Consider the following 17,403-nt stretch of genomic DNA (forward strand, 5'->3'; position numbering starts at 1 on the left):
TTAATTATTAATCCATAGAGTAAAGTGGTGACTCGTTATAGTACGAAATGATGGAATTAACACTAGTATTGATCCCCAACAATCTTCAGTTCAACAAAGGTCACAGACCATGTTATAAATCAATAATAGATGTGAAAATGGGAAAGTGCGGAGCTAAATTAAAAACGGGTTTTCTTTAATGACGTTCCACTGTACGTGATCACGTCACAAGCCTGCGCGTGAGGCGTCCAGGAAGCAGGAAGTGCAGGTGTTGTTGTGAGGTGTCTGTGTGGTGCTGTTCAGCTTTTCTTCTTCTTCGTCCTCCTCCTCTTCTTCTTCTTCTCCTCCCTCTTTATCCTCGTCCTGGTGCCTCTCATGGCGAGCTCCGCGGCTCCGGCCGTCCGGTCCCGGCCGCTGCTCCTCCCGCTGCTGCTGCTCGCGGTGTGCGGGCCGGTTCGGGCCGTGTCTGAACAGGGGAAGTGGACCGTGGACATCAGCAGTGTAAGTGTGTGTGTGTGTGTGTGTGTGTGTGTGTGTGTGTGTGTGTGTGTGTGTGTGTGTGTGTGTGTGTGTGTGTGTGTGTGTGTGTGTGTGTGTGTGTGTGTGTGTGTGTGATAAGTAATTATGTCTATTTAAATTAGACTTTCATGTGAATCTTTCCAGTTTTAATCCCTCAGGTTAATTCTGAATCTGTCCACAGTGAGAATGAAACTTTTCTGTTAGAGTTTAGTGAGATTATAAAAATACTTTTTCTAATGCTGTCAGTTACTATGTAGGAAGGAAATGACAAGTAACCTTGAAAACACACACACACACACACACACACACACACACACACACACACACACACACACACACACACACACACACACACACACACACACACACACACACACACACACACACACTGTGTGAAAACCTAGTTTTGTGTTTGTTACAGGAGACTCTGAAGCACAAGTCGTACTTCTTCTTCACCAAAACGCTCTTCAACAACACATTGATCCGGCTCAGAGGTGAGGTCACACTCCCCTCATGCTCTTTGCCATCTTCTGCCACGACACAAAGACTCCAGCACGACGAGGAGGCTACAGCCGCAGTGGTTTCACTTTAGTTCAGGGATTAAAACACACAAGAGCTTTTATTAGTTACCTCTATGAAAAGCAGCAGAGTTACTTTCCTCCCTCACTTTTCTGTGTTACTAATGGAAGGAACATGCTCTATAATCTGGATGTTAGAGGAAGATGCTCTATAATCTAAATGTTAGAGGAAGATGTTCTTTAATCTGAATGTTAGAGGAGGAAGATGCTCTATCGTCTGGGTATTGGTGGAGGAAGATGCTCTATAATCTGGATGTTAGAGGAAGATGCTCTATAATCTAAATGTTAGAGGAAGATGCTCTTTAATCTGAATGTTAGAAGAGGAAGATGCTCGGGTATTGGTGGAGGAAGATGCTCTATAATCTGGATGTTAGAGGAAGATGCTCTATAATCTAAATGTTAGAGGAAGATGCTCTTTAATCTGAATGTTAGAGGGGGAAGATGCTCTATCGTCTGGGTATTGGTGGAGGAAGATGCTCTATAATCTGGATGTTAGAGGCGCACGATGCTCTATAATGTGGATGTTAGTGGAGGAAGATGCTCTATAATCTGGATGTTCGCGGAAGATGCTCTATAGTCTAGATGTTCACTGAAGATGCTCTATAATCTGGATGTTAGAGAAGGATGATGCTCTATAATCTGGATGTTAGGGGAAGAAGATGCTCTATAATCTGGATGTTTGTGCTTCTTTAAAAAATAATTCATGAACTAACACTATCATAACCGTTAAGATAAACTGCAGATGGCGAGTGAAGCTAATGCTCATGCTAATCACCTCCGCCATGGATACAGGCTAAAGCTAATGCTACGCGCAGTGGAACGAGACAGCAGCTCTCCTACTATTCCAAAACCGTCCAAGTTCTGTTTTCATGGCAAATCCACAGAAGGTTTCCTGCCCGCGAGGGGAGTTACTAATCTGATGATAGTAATGGGATATCTTTTAGTTACTGGCGCCTCTCTGTTTGCGTTGGCAGTGCTGTCGGACACCTGTAACGCCACGACTCCCGTGCGGCTGAACGTCTCGTGGTATCTGAGGAACTCGCACTGCTACAACGAAATCTACAGACTCGGAGTGAGACGCCGGCTTCGCTCCTGCACACAAATATATCAGGACACATCTGCAGCTCCAGACGTGTTTCACTCTTTACTTCACACATCAGATCAATGAAACCCAGAGAAATAAGTTTGTGCAAACACCAATGTGACAATGTTAATAATGTGCTAATGTGCGTGTAAATGTCACGTTGCTGCTGGTGGCAGAATCATTACTTCATATCATTTCATTCAATCTTTTGTCAGATTACTTTTCTGTGACTGTAAAATTAAGGAAGAAGAATTTCTCTGAATCGACTCTTTGTTTGTTTCTTCCCAGTCTGAACAAGACACAACTTACTTCCGCACGACGCAGGTTTATCCAGGAGGAGGAAGTGGCTACTATGTCTTCCATTCGTACCCTCCGACCACCTGCTCCCTTCGCATGACCCCCAAGACGGTAACACACACGCACACGCACGCACACGCACACACACACACACACACACACACACACACACACACACACACACACACACACACACACACACACACACACACACACACACACACACAAAACAGTACAAAATGTCGACACGTTATTGTTTAAAATAATCCTTTTCTTTCCTCCTCAGTTTGATTTGGAGAACTTTGACCCTAAAATTCGTCTGACAGAACCGACGCTGCCACAGGTGAGACAACCCGCACCCCCGAAACTTGAAAAGGACTTTAATAGGGCTTTTACCTACACACACACACACACACACACACACACACACACACACACACACACACACACACACACACACACACACACACACACACACACACACACACGTACGTTGGCGGATTCCTCCAGGTCTCTATACTCACTGTGGAGGACTGAAAGGCGTCTGTGTATCTTGTTACCTGGTGATGAAGCTGCAGAACAGGATGGAGCTGCTGGAGCTGAATCGAGGCTGCGCTGCATTCTTTCGTCTGATCCTCCGTTTGAGATCACGTCTGTAAAAACCAGCTGAACAACGCAAACAGACGTCTCGTACTCACTGTTAGTAATGAGGCCGACAAAGCGGATATTTGTCTTTAATTTAAATGTCACGTCAAATCAGCTTTATTTACTTAGAAACAACTCCAGCTGAAACCAAAGCGCTGTGCATCAGTAGACATAGGACCCCGAAAACATAGAGTGCAAACAATAAAACAATGAAATACAGTTAAAACCACAAAATGGGAGGAGTTAAAAACTGGAGCAGAGTTTTAAACTGGGTTAAAAGCCGAGGAATGAAAGTGGGAGTTTGAAAAGTCCACACAAAAATAGCAAAACAAATACTAGATGAAGTAATACAATACAAAAATGAATGAATATTAAAAATAACAGTGTCAATACTGAATAGCTCCTACAAAGTAATTATTGTAAACCCTCAAATTTTGGCATTAAAAATAAAGTCAGTGTTTGATGTGATATTAGTAACTGAGCCTGGTATTTTCCTGGAGGAGGAGCTACAATAACCCGGAAATCACTCCTGACAGCAGCGAGAGGAATGTTCTGTTAATTAAGGCCCCGTTTACACGACAACGAATTAGAGTGTATCCACAAAACTTTCTTCACCTTTGGGGGGTCCGTTTACACAGTTTGCAGATGCACTGTATCCGTTTTTAATCCGGCTCCCAAAGTGGAAAGATTCTTTCACGGCGCTGTTCCCTCCTGCAGAGACTGATGGAGGCTACAGAGCCTGTTACTGCGCATGCACATCTCTCCCCCTCCGTCCTGCTCATTCAGTTGTAAACAAACATGGCGGCGGCGTAGTGGTACGACCCGCGGTCCATATTCTAGTTTTATCGTCCAGATCAGTAGTTTAATAGTTGAGACTCTCCCTGATAGCATCCGATGCTTCATCAGTCCATGCTGATGTCAGGTTCTCTCCATTTCCTTCACGTTTATAGTGTATTGTTCTCTGCACACGACTGTGTAGTTTCATTCCAAAATCAAGCAACAGCGCCATCCCGTGGCCCGGCATACTAACTACATCGTCGTCTCTGTGTCCGCTGCTGCAGTGTAAATGCACTCCTTCTTTTTAGCGGATTAGGTGTTGTCACATGAAACGCTGTCGTGTAAACAGGGCCTATGATAGAATAGAAGTGGGGCTGGATAAGCAGGTTGCTCCTCCTTTTAGAACAGCAAATATACATTGTTATTATCATTGATTATTGTTGATATTATCATTGTTGTCGCTGTTGTTATGATTGTTTGTATGATTATTGATTATGATCTTTTCTCTTATGATTAGTACTTAGTACTTGCGTGATTGTGTCTTTATTTGTAAAGAAAAAAGTCCAAAATGAAGAAATACCATACAGAGTTTGAGACGCTGAAAACGAGCCTGCCTCAGTTTGTGTATCTGCGTCTTTCAGTCGCCCACCGTGAAAACCTCAGCGAAGAAGACCAAGAGAGACGTGGAGCTCCCCAAACCAAAGGTGGGCTCAGAATTTCACCACAAACTTTGCATTAATTTTGCTTCTACCCTGGAGATTAGTTTGTTTTGTTTTCCATTACAAAACCTTCTGCTTATTTCCATATTTAAATAATTGAGAAAAACATTAAATTATCTGCATAATGAAGCAGGAACAATCCAAGATGAGGTTTTTAAATTAGCCCCACAGCATTTATAAGAAGAAAGTTTCATTAAGGAAATTTTTAAGGATAAAATTCAATTATTGAATCTAATATTACATTTTTATTCTCTATTCTACTCCATGTAGGTAAAACTATTTCTATTTGCAAAATATCTTATCCAGATCATATAATTTTTTTTTCACTCTGTGTTTTTATTTCATTTCCTTTTTCTTCAATTCACTCACTGTTTAATTTATTGAACCTTTCTTTGGAAATATTCCTTGGGAATATGTATTTATTCATGCTGGTATTTTGTTTATTTGTATTTTTTTATTCAAATCACATTTTGATTTGTTGTTTTGTGAAAAACATTCACCCTTTTTAATGAACTTAAGATTTTAGATTTAAACTTAAAAATAAGATCAAATAAGTATAAATACCAAAAAGGATAAAACATGTGGATTTAGATTAAAGTAAAGATCAATGTGAATAATTCTGTGTGTGTGTGTGTGTGTGTGTGTGTGTGTGTGTGTGTGTGTGTGTGTGTGTGTGTGTGTGTGTGTGTGTGTGTGTGTGTGTGTGTGTGTGTGTGTGTGTGTGTGTGTGTGTGTGTGTGTGTGTGTGCTTGTGTGCGTGTGTGTGTGTGTGTGTCAGCCGGCTGCGAAGGACAATAAAACTACTTCGGAGAACAAACCCTCTGGTAAACAGGTGAGCTGGATTAATTTTCAAAAATTTCTCAGAAACCTGCACAGAACTTTTTGTGTGTGTGTGTGTGTGTGTGTGTGTGTGTGTGTGTGTGTGTGTGTGTGTGTGGGTGTGTACTCATCTCTCCTCTGATTCACTCCCCAGGCGGCAGGTGCCGCCCACTTGGAGGCGGCGGCGGAGACATGGGAGGACGGACCATACATGTTCATTCTCCACATCAAAGAGATCACGTCTGACAAGACTCCCGCTACACCCTGGAGTCTGCAGCGTCAGTACACACACACACACACACACACACACACACACACACACACACACACACACACACACACACACACACACACACACACACACACACACACAGAGTTTCTTCTTTACAAAAAAAAAAATAAACAAAAAATAACAGTCGTCAGTGTTAAACTAGGAAATAATGTGTGATACAAATAATTGAGTTTGTTCTTCAGTGTAACGATCGTTACGGCAGTGCAGTGGTTTGCACTGTCGCCTCACAGCAGGAGAATTCTAACAGCTTGTTTGTGTTTCTAGTCCAGGTCAGCATGTTGGGCCCTCATGGCTACATATCAGCCTCCGAGTGGCCTCTGACAGTGGTAAGAACACACACACACACACACACACACACACACACGATGTGCTGCCTTCAAAGTGCTGTTACTGTAATGAAACAAAAAGAGAAGATGTGACTGTGCTTGCGTGTGCGTGTGTGTGTGTGTGTGTGTAGTTCTACATGGTGATGTGCATCGTCTACGTGCTGCTGGCTGTGCTGTGGCTCGCCCTGTCGGCCTGTTACTGGCGGGATCTGCTCCGGATCCAGTTCTGGATCGGAGGCGTGATCTTCCTGGGCATGCTGGAGAAGGCCGTGTACTATGCCGAGTTCCAGAGCATCCGATACGAAGGGCTGTCAGGTAGGAGCCGTCCGCTCGGAGCAGTGTGTGTGTGTGTGTGTGTGTGTGTGTGTGTGTGTGTGTGTGTGTGTCCCGTGAGGCTGACGGAGCCGAATGAGCAGCTGTAATGTGTCCTCCTGCAGTCCAGGGGGCGGTGGTGTTCGCCGAGGTGCTCTCTGCCGTCAAGAGGACTCTGGCCCGTGTGCTCGTCATCATCGCCAGTCTGGGATACGGCATCGTCAAGTCAGTGACATCATCCAGTCTGTTTGCAGCTTTATATCCACACGACTGATTGTTATTGATTTAGAATGATCAGACTGGACGTCTGAAGGCCGTGAAAGTGAGCGGCACGTGATACTCACTGTAATTCTACGACTTGTTACAGTAACACTAGTTACTGATTATTGTGATGGAGGCAGTCACTCAAATATAATAAGAGAGGCTACAGTGGGTTAGCTGCCAGATTATAGAGCATCTTCCTCCTCTAACATCCAGATTATAGAGCATCTGGCTTTTAGTCCTTTCAACCAAGTTGGTTGTTTATTTATTTGTTTGTTTATTTATTTATTTCCAAGCCTGTAAAAACATAAACAAGAGAAACAAACAGAATGAATTAAAACAAAAGAGAGAGACATTCATCCAAATGAGTAATCCAGAGATCACCGACACACACTCCGGATTTACAGTCCTACAATATGTGTTTTCCATGTTCGAAAAGAGGGTAGGAAGAAGTTTTTTTAATCCTACCCCTTTACATCTTTATTGTCGCAAATCACACAAAAGATTTATTTAGTTATTTAGTCAGTTAGTTAGTTACATTTTTTCTTGATTTACATCAATGTTTAATTTTACACGGCGGATGGTGATACAGAAGCTTTTCTGGGTTGTTTTAATGAGAAGTAAGACGCCTTCCGCTCACCACATGTGGTTTTTGTTCTGCTGTGCATGAAACGTGTTTGAAAATAATCCTTAATGCGTTAAAGTCGTGTGTTTCCTCGTGCGTCCACCAGGCCGCGCCTCGGAGCTCTGCTGCACAGAGTGGTGGCTGTGGGTCTGCTTTACCTCAGCTTCTCCGTGGTGGAGGGAATCCTCAGGGTCAACGCCGTGAGTCACACACACACACTGACTGACTGACTGACTGACTCGGCGTGTGTGTGTGTGTGTGCGTGTGTGTGTGTGTGTGTGTTTCTAACGTGTCTCCTCCTGCAGGATCGAGGAGATAACGCCAGCAGTCTGATTCTATGTGACATAGTTCTGGCCTTCACTGACTCCTGTGTGGTGTGGTGGATATCCTTTACCTCTGATCTCAGGAGAAAAGCTCCAGCAGCAGCTCAGATGTTTGTCTTTGTACTTCTAGAAATCATCCTGCATAACTAGGAAACTGCGATTCCAACCAGTCCCTTCCTCTTTTTGAATTGCAAAAGTTTAAACCCATAGTGAAAGATATAAAGACATACAGTAAGAATGAATTCATAAGTGTGTGTGTGTGTGTGTGTGTGTGTGTGTGTGTGTGTGTGTGTGTGTGTGTGTGTGTGTGTGTGTGTGTGTGTGTGTGTGTGTGTGTGTGTGTGTGTGTGTGTGTGTGTGTGTGTGTGTGTGTGTGTGTGTGTGTGTGTGTGTGTGTGTGTGTGTGTGTGTGTGTGTTCTTGCTTCAACCAAACAAGCTTTTGTAATCAACCTGCTGAGTGTCAATCACTGTCTGCTTCTTCCCCCTCCTCTTCTTCCTGCTCCTCCCTCTCCTCCTCTTCCTGCTCCTCCTCGTCCTCATCTTCCTCCCCCTCCTCCTCATCTTCTTCCTCTTCCTCTTCCTCCCTCTCCTCCTCTTCCTGCTCCTCCTCGTCCTCATCTTCTCCCCCCTCCTCCTCATCATTTTCCCCGTCCTCCTCATCTTCTTCCTCTTCCTCTCTCTCCTCCTCTTCCTGCTCCTCCTCGTCCTCATCTTCCTCCCCCTCCTCCTTCTCATCTTTTTCCTCTTCCGCCCCTCCTCATCTTCCTCCCCCTCCTTGTCCTCATCTTCTTCCTCCTCCTCTCACTCCTCCTCTTCCTGCTTCTCCTCATCTTCCTGTTCCTCCTCGTTGTCCTCGTCCTTCTCCCCCTCTTCGTCCGTACCTTCCTGCTCTTCCTCGTCATCCCACTCCTCCACCTCCTCCTGTTCCTCCTCCTCCTGCTGCTTCTCCTCCTCCTCCTCCTCCAGGCTGAAGATGATGTAGTTCTCCTGGCTGCTATTCCTCTGGCTGTGCTCGACTCCTCTCTCTGCTGGTGGATATCCATTACTGCCCCTCCCTCCCGCTTTTTTTTTTTTTTTTTTTTTTTTTTGAGTGCTGCTGAAAGGTTTTCTCTTCCTTACCTTTTTTTTCCTCCACCTTTCTGCTTTATCGTTGTATTTTCCGTGTTGCTTTGTGGATCATAAGTGAAGTTTTCTATTTTTAATCAGCTTCGACCTTCAGGTAAAGTCTCCAGCAGCGTTAGTAAAGTTTGCAGATGCAGATGTGAGAGAGTAGAAAGTGTTGAGAGGTAGTTCCAGCTGCAAGGACCAGAGAGTTCAAACTGCCGGCTGTTGTTCCTTGACCGCGCCGTCACATCTTTGTTAGTCTGGCTCAGACGATGAAGCTCCTGCGGCTCCGGAGGAATGTGGTGAAACTCTCCCTCTACAGACACTTCACCAACACGCTCATCTTCGCTGTCATCGGTAGGACTCCTCCGTCGTCCTCACATCAGGAGCAGAGTCTGTTCTCAATCATAATCACTGCCTGTGCTTCTTAGCTTCGGTCATTTTCATCATTTGGACCACGAAGACTTTCAGGATGTCCAAATGTCAATCTGTAAGTTTCTCTCACTGTTTCTGGAGGGTTTTAGAGAATCTGTACTCGTTTTATAAACCAACATGATGTAAGGTGATGTAGTGTTACGTTAGATCTCACTGAGTGATCTGCAGGGTGTGTTTAATGTGTTTTACAGGACTGGAGGGAGCTCTGGATAGACGACTCCTTCTGGCGTTTCCTGTTCTCCATTATCCTGCTGGTCATCATGTTTCTATGGCGACCATCAGCCAATAACCAGAGGTGAGGAGGTGGTGGTCGGGGGGGGGGTCCTGTGTGTAACAGTGGTGTAATACTTTGTGTGTGTGTGTGTGTGTGTGTGTGTGTGTGTGTGTGTGTGTGTGTGTGTGTGTGTGTGTGTGTGTGTGTGTGTGTGTGTGTGTGTGTGTGTGTGTGTGTGTGTGTGTGTGTGTGTGTGTGTGTGTGTGTGTGTAGGTACGCCTTCAGTCCTCTGGTGGACGAAGAGAGTGACGAGGAGGAGAAGGAGCCAATGATGAACGAAGCTTTTGGTCAGAAACTCAACCCGATTCACACTTCCTCTAATTCCTCTAACTCCTCTTCTTCCTCCTCTTGATATTCCTTAATTGGCTGTCAGTGAAATTTGAACTAATTCTGAAACTCTAAATGAAATAAATCCGAGATTAGAGGCGAAAGCTTCACTCTGTCTTTGCTCTCACGTCTGAACTTCTTCAGTCTGAGCGTTTCTGAACTTGGTGCGTTTGTTTTTCACTGTTCTGCGTCTCCAGGTGGGATGAAGATGAGGGGCATGAAGAACGAAGCTAACGGCTCAGTCAAAGCCAACAAAGTGGTGAGTCGGACGACAATGTGAGACGTCAGATCAAAAAAGTCTTAATCTGCCTTCCGGTTTCAATGTGACTTGTTTTTTCAGGACGAAGATCTGAAATGGGTTGAAGAGAACATCCCGACTTCGATGGCCGACGTGTAAGTGACCGCGAGCACGAACCCAAAGAGTCATCGACGTTTAAAAAAAAAGAAAAGAATTGTAAATGTGTGTTTATTTTCCTCACAGCGCCCTGCCTCCCCTGCTGGACTCTGACGAGGTATGTTTTCTGGTACACACACACACACACACACACACACACACACACACACACACACACACACACACACACACACACACACACACACACACACACACACACACACACACACAGTAGCTCTGCCTCTGACCAGCAGGGGGAAGCAGAGCCCTTGCGTTGCCGGGGTTACGTCACACCCTCTTGTTTATCTTGCTACGTTGTCATGGCGACGGCAGGCCGAGCGCATTGACGAGGAAATCGTCACTGATTCATCAGATGAGGCAGGCATCACGTTTAATGTCCGTTTATCTTCTCCGCTCGCCGCTTCTTCACAACGTTTCCACAGATGATTCACTGTCATCTTCTTACTGAGCCTCGGTGAGTCGACCAATCAGCAGAGGGCCTCTGCTGCCAGATGAGTTCCTTACGTAAGCTGTGTGGAGAACGCAGAGAGACGGAGATTTGATGGATTCAGACTCCGACGGCTCATCTCGCACATGTTAACTTCACCTTCTCTGTTGGGCTGTTTAACGTGAGACCAAGCAGCAATAATTCAACAAGTCTCTTGGAATATATTCTCAGATTAAGAGGAAATCATCACTTCAACACTGTTTTGTGTCCTAATCACATAGATCAGCCGTGTCAAACACATTTTAGCTCCGTCCAATTTCCTCTTCAATGGACGCCACCAGTGAAATAGTGTTATAAGAACCTTTAAATGTGAGCTTTTTCTTTTGTTGTGGCGCAGAGTATACGTGAGGAAAATGTCTATATTTTCAAAAAGGAAAAAAAAACTATTACACAGAAAAGGACTTCTGTCACAACATAAAGGCAATTTTATTGAAACCTTCTGGTGCAAAATACAGTGAAATGTCAGTGAAATGGACTCTATTATGGTAAAAATCTGTCTCAAGTACCTCCAAGTAAACTGGTCACAAAGACAAAGTTCAGAATTGGTTTAAAATGCCTTCACAAGAAGTCGAAAACTAGAATAAGATATGGATCAGACTCGTCTGTACTGAGTCTCTAATTATCCAAAGCTGACCTGAAACTAGTGTATTTAAATACTTCTAGAACTAAATCAAAAACTAGTCAAAAATGGTCCAGTGTGGATGAAACCAGTCCACAATGTCTTTCAGTACAAACAAGTATAGGTTAAAATGCAGCCCTGAACTAGTCCTGAACTAGTCCTGAACTCGCCCTAAACTAGACTTGAACTAGCCCTGAACTAGTCCTGAACTAGTCCTGAACTCTTCCTGAACTAGCCCTGAACTTGTCCTGAACTTGTCTTGAACTAGATCTGAACTAGACCTGAACTAGACCTGAACTAGACCTGAACTAGCCCTGAACTAGTCCTGAACTCAACCTGAACCAGTCCTGTACTAGTCCTGAACTAGCCCTGAACTCAACCTGAACCAGTCCTGTACTAGTCCTGAACTAGTCCTGAACTCAACCTGAACCAGTCCTGTACTAGTCCTGAACTAGTCCTGAACTAGCCCTGAACTCAACCTGAACCAGTTCTGTACTAGCCCTGTTCTAGTCCTGAAGTAGTCCTGAACTAGTCCTGAACTAGCCCTGAACTAGTCCTGAACTAGCCCTGAACTAGTCCTGAACGAGCCCTGAACTAGTCCTGAACTAGCCCTGAACTAGTCCTGAACTAGCCCTGAACTAGTCCTGAACTAGCCCCGCTGTGGCTGTGAGAATGACCAGGAGAATTCACCTAACTGTCAGTGGTCATAATGATGTGGCTGATTGGAAGGAATGATGGTTTCACCTCCTCTTAGCTGCTAGATTAAAGTAAAACCTGATGTGAGCTGTTTTCTGTCCAGAGAGGAAAAGCTTTGGCCTGGTTTGCATGTCTGTCCCGTGGTTACGTGTTGTTTTGCAGTCAGAATCAATCCTATTATCCTGGATTGTGATATCCTGGCCAGCATTCAACTCCTCCAGGAGCAACAAACAAACAAGTTCAGAGTCACTTAGCTGGAGCATGATCCTCTGAACGAGTCGAAGATCAGGATTTCTCTCATTCTCAATCCACAGCAGGTATAATAATGTTAATAAGCTATCAAAAACTCCTTACCATTTGTCAAAACACTGTTAAAACTACGAGTCGGAATATGCAAAGACCTGTCAAACAACTATTGTGGATATTTAAAACCCCGTCAACAACTAGTTGAAATATGTAAATGGCGGAACGCTTGTGTGTGTATGAGTTATGGTTTGTTTTTATGCCTCTATTTTTATATTCTTAACAGTTTTTATTTGTACGTGTTCATTGACTGATTTTATGATGCACAGATGGGTTGGCACTTTTCAAATCTCGTTGTACTTATGTGTATCTTATGTGTTTCAAGAAAACTACCAAGGAATAACTCCAGAATAAATATGGTCAAAAACCAAAAGCAAACCAAAAGTATTGATCCTGAGTTAACTCAGTCCTTCCTGACAAACGGGAAAACAATAGCGTTAGCCTGCTCCATCGTAGCTGTGGTTAGCATTAGCATTAGCAATGCTGAAATTGGCTGGCTTCCTGGTACACAGAGGACAGAATGATGATCTGGAGGTAATAAATGTTCTCCACCTATACAGGTAAACGGTAGTAGATGTTCTCTCTGAATCCTCCGTCGTCGTGCTCACCTGCATAACTCAAGAGTTTCGGGAAAGTTTTTCATTTTGAAAAAGTTTCAGTTTTCTCTTAAAAAGATGTAAACGGTCTTTGATGTTTGTGTTCTGTGTTGCAGGAAACCATGACCACCAAGTTTGAGATGTCGAAGATGGAGTGAGGAGGAGGCGGAGGAGGAGGTGGAGGAGGAGGATGGGGGTTGTTCTGGGTGGTTAAGTGCACATGAGGAGGAGGAGGTGGTGGTGGTGGGTGAATGAGGGAAGCGGAGGGAGAGTTTGTTGTGTGTGATTTCATCCCTGAATTTATCAGCTTCGTAAGCCTTGACTGTACATACACTGGGACGGCACACCGATTCTTTTTATTGCCTGTTTGTATTTATATATCTATAAATCTATATATGCAGTATATTTTGACAGATTCGATGTTTGCCTTTTCACCGTGCAGAGCGATTTTTCACAGCAGAAGCTCAGAGGGTTGGCTTTTTTTTTTAAAGGTTGAAACAAACGTACATGTTGTATTTCTGTGTGTGTTGAGTCTCCACGGCGTGTTCAAACCAAAGCAAAGGATCCGGTTTGAACCAGTCAACACGTTCCGATTGCTATGAACTCCTGATCGACAGTGATCTGGAACTTTCTGTCCTCCTTTGTTGACGATGTGAATTAAGTGGAAATTTATGAAAAACGCCGGTGATGAATTCTGTGGGGCTAATATGCTGTAAATGTCCTCTTCGATTAAAATACTTTGTTCTAAACACATGAAGCGTGTTGATGGAGTTTCCTCTGGGGACACCTTCTTCCTCTTGATATCTCCAAAACAACTGCCAGCGTTAAGGTTCCGTTTACACGACGTTTTCAAGTCAAACCGCAAAACTTCCATAGTGTTTAAGGTGTCTGTTTACAAGATAAGGAAGCTCAGAGCCTCTGAAAACAACCTTAGGAAACATTGTCTGTGTGGAAACGCCCGGGCTGCGTCTGCTTGAACTCTTCACATTCCCAGTGGACGACATTTGGATAAATTATTTTAAGTAATTCATGTTATTCTGATGCTAAAAGGGTCCTCAGTCGTAACTCCAAAAAATGAACCATTCAAGAATTTCCATCGGGGATAAAGTATTTCTTTTCTATTCTTCTACGCAGTGTCAGAACTTTTGAGAACATTCAGTTCAAATCATTGAAAATAGTTGGAGAAAATGAGGTTTAGCTGTGGACTGCAGCCCCCAATCTATTTTTATTTATTTATTGGTAATAAAGGAGATAAATCTCTTCCTCTGCTGCCAAAATGCGAGTTAATATATTGTCAGATTTTAGTGTTGTTATATTTCACTCTGATCTAATGTATGGATCTTCTCCAAAGTGTTGCATATTTGAACTTAAATATGAATAATCATGAGTGCACAAGCAACTTTTTTCTAGTGAATGCAAGTGAAAGACTCTCCAGGGTTTGACATTTACTACTAATATTGCCTTGCTCAGGTAAAGGTCATTAATGAACTTTATTATGAAGGAGGTTCATCCATTGGGAGACTCATAACCATGACCTTTGACGTCACTTCTCCACCAGCCGGCTCATTAAAAAGCAGGAAGGAGACAGGAAGTTGCTCCTACAAAGGGAATACATGGGCACAGGAGATGAAAAGTCAAATCAACAGTGCATTGGAGATAGTTTGCAGTGCAGAAGACTTTTCAACATTTTGGGGATGGTGTAGAAAAGCAGGAGGAGACGAAGACCTGAAGGTGCAACAGGAGAGAAGCCAGACGATCCGCCATGGCGACCACCGAAGAGAGAGTGTGTGAACAACGTCACCACCTCTGGTTGTCTGGTTTTGGGGCCTAACAAATGGATGGATGATCCTCTGCATGTCAACAGTTGTTAATGGAGCGTTTCCTGATAATATTCCCGACAGGAAACAAGTATAATGTGAAGTGTACAGGTCCTCACACAGAACCCTGCGGAACTCCATGTTTAACTGAGCTGAAGAGTCATTAACATGAACGAAGTGGAACCTGTGGTACTTTGTTTTATTCTTGTGTTACATAATCACATATGTTTTGTTTTCGCAGGACGAAACCGCAACAAAATCCCTTCTTTTTTCTTTTTCTTTTTTTTTAAACCTTGGGTTTATTGATTGTTTTTTGGTCTTTTACATGATTTTTCAGATTTCAACCATCTGATTTTTACATTACCAGTATTTTAACCTTGTGGAGAACCTGCAAGATGAAAGCAGACTAGAGCACCACAAACAAACAACCGACCCAACTCACCACAGTGAGAACAATATGCTCCTTCAAAGGTTTAAAAATAATTAAAGACCAGGAGATTAGCGTCAAAAGAAAGGAGTGAATGTGTTCCAGCTTTAGGGATCCCGACAGTCCGTTGGAGTGACATTCATTTTGCAGAATATAGATCATATATCTGAGTTATGTTGCACGTTACAAAGGGGCAACACATCCAGTGCAGTTCACAGTGTTGAGCAGAAGAGGGCAGCAGCAGTAAACAGAAACAGGAAGTGGTTGATTTTGGGAAATCACACAAAATGTTATGCTCCAACAGAGCTCCATCTCTATCCTTATTTAACCAGGTTCCACAAATAATTACAAATAAATACAAGTAGAGTTCATCTGGTGTATCTGTAGGAGAAGGAATAACGTAACATGACAGAATTACAGCGAAGAAATTGCAATTTAATGGATGGAAAATGAAACCAACACAAAGACCATAGACACTAGAAGTACTCAACATTTGTATGCGATAATGGAAAAATAAGAAACAAAGGATGACGCTGAAGATGTGATGTGTCTCAATACTCTGCACTCGTCCTCAGTTCTATTTATTAATCAGTCGGCACTTTTGCTTTGTCCATTTTCCAGTATTACGCAGTCTTCAGTCACTTCAACCCCAACCTGAACAGCAGAAAATCTCCGCCTCTCACTCATTCACAGGTTTCTTCCTTTTTAAAAGATGTTTTTCCTTTTCTCTCCTCTACTTGCTCATGTTGGATTGTTGGGCTTTGCCTTGAAACGTTGTATTTGGCGCCATACAAATAAAATGGACAATATCGCAGTGGTGTCACTTTTGGTTGAATCCATTCAGACACTCTGTATAAACAAACCTATGTGGTGAATGCTTTACCTGAACTCATCGCCGCTTCTTCTATCTCCAATGTTATGTCTGTAGTTGTTCATTTGAGAGTGTCGTACAATGTGTCTGGTTTCACCTATAGAAAGGAATGTGTTCAAAACAACTTCAACTGGAGCGTCGCTCGGTCGAGCGCAGACCTTCGCCAACGCCACATTTGCTTGCGGAACTGAGTTAGCGTCGCTAGCGTGACAGCTTGTCAGGTCGCTACATCACTGTGTGAAACGCTGAGCAGGGAGCATCTTCATGGCAACAGATGCTGATCTCCTTTGATTTAGTCCTTGAGGTGCCTCTCCCATCTGCTTTAAGATCTTTTTTTGCAGATTTGGGGGATTTATTCAGAAACGGTTCGCCGTTTACATCCAATAAATCTAATTGATTGGTCCTTGGATGATGACAAATCATCCCTGAAGAGTTCATGCAATTCAGGCAGGATCTGCTCTCATATCGATACTGATGTGTGTTCAACACTCTGAACCATCAGCTCAGCTCAGGCAGGTGTGTTCATGCTGTAATCCAGACATGGAAATCCATCTGCTGGCACACACACACACACACACACACACACACACACACACACACACACACACACACACACACACACACACACACACACTGTATGAAGAGGTTCTGTAGTTCACTCAGTCTCCAACACACTTTGTTCAACAACATGCATTTTATGCATTTTAATGACAACACATCAGTGTGTGTGTGTGTGTGTGTGTGTGTGTGTGTGTGTGTGTGTGTGTGTGTTTGCAGTTACTGTACTGAGGCATTACGGCTGTAATAACATAATCCTGCAGATTTGGCCTGACAAATAGACAGTATGCTGCCGATTTCAACTGACAGGAGGGAATTATCGTCTCCGTGCACTTTGCAGATGGCGAGACGTGTGTGTGTGTGTGTGTGCGTGTGTGTGTGTGTGTGTGTGTGTGTGTGTGTGTGTGTGTGTGTGTGTGTGTGTGTGTGTGTGTGTGTGTGTGTGTGTGTGTGTGTGTGTGTGTGTGTGTGTGTGTGTGTCATTAGTGCTGCTGGGAGCCTGAACATGTGGCCCGCGGCGCCTCTGAGGGACGCTGACAGCAGCACTTTGTGAAGGGGGATGTAATTAGTTACTTTTAACCACTGAAGCACGTTACTGTTCAGTTTGAATGAATTTTGAATAATAAAAAAAAACACTCACTATATCATCACTTCATTAATTTTCATATCCATTTCCCCCCAAAATCTTTAATATTTAACAGAAGAAAAAGAAATTCAATAAGACAGTTTTTCTGTTATTATAATTTGTAACAAGCCGTATAAAGTGGATAACAATTCACACTGAAAAGAACTTTATAGTTCTGAACTGTTCGAGCTTGTTACAAGTGAATAGTAAAAAGTAAAAATGGTAACAACTGCTATCAAGTAAAACTGTGAGAATGAGTAAAAAGCTTCTTTAAAACATGAAGAAAAAGTTA

The 17,403-nt window shown here is 43.4% G+C and overlaps 1 protein-coding gene across 1 annotated transcript; it reads left to right on the forward strand.

The window, feature by feature from the left end:
* Positions 1-201: 201 nt before the first annotated feature.
* On the forward strand, positions 202-13,568 carry LOC308107567 (transmembrane protein 87A). The gene is made up of 21 exons (XM_080459969.1): positions 202-480; positions 920-992; positions 2,051-2,148; positions 2,449-2,568; positions 2,744-2,800; positions 4,521-4,583; positions 5,377-5,430; positions 5,572-5,695; positions 5,974-6,035; positions 6,167-6,350; positions 6,473-6,572; positions 7,340-7,433; positions 7,539-7,616; positions 8,910-9,018; positions 9,093-9,151; positions 9,288-9,391; positions 9,584-9,657; positions 9,895-9,956; positions 10,038-10,090; positions 10,179-10,209; positions 12,930-13,568. Exons 1-21 carry the CDS (start codon positions 355-357, stop codon positions 12,969-12,971), a joined length of 1,767 nt encoding a protein of 588 aa, XP_080316095.1. The 5' UTR covers positions 202-354; the 3' UTR covers positions 12,972-13,568.
* Positions 13,569-17,403: the final 3,835 nt, after the last annotated feature.

The sequence above is a fragment of the Lipophrys pholis genome (assembly GCF_963383615.2).
Source record: "Lipophrys pholis genome assembly, chromosome: 3".
Lineage (NCBI taxonomy): Eukaryota > Metazoa > Chordata > Actinopteri > Blenniiformes > Blenniidae > Lipophrys > Lipophrys pholis.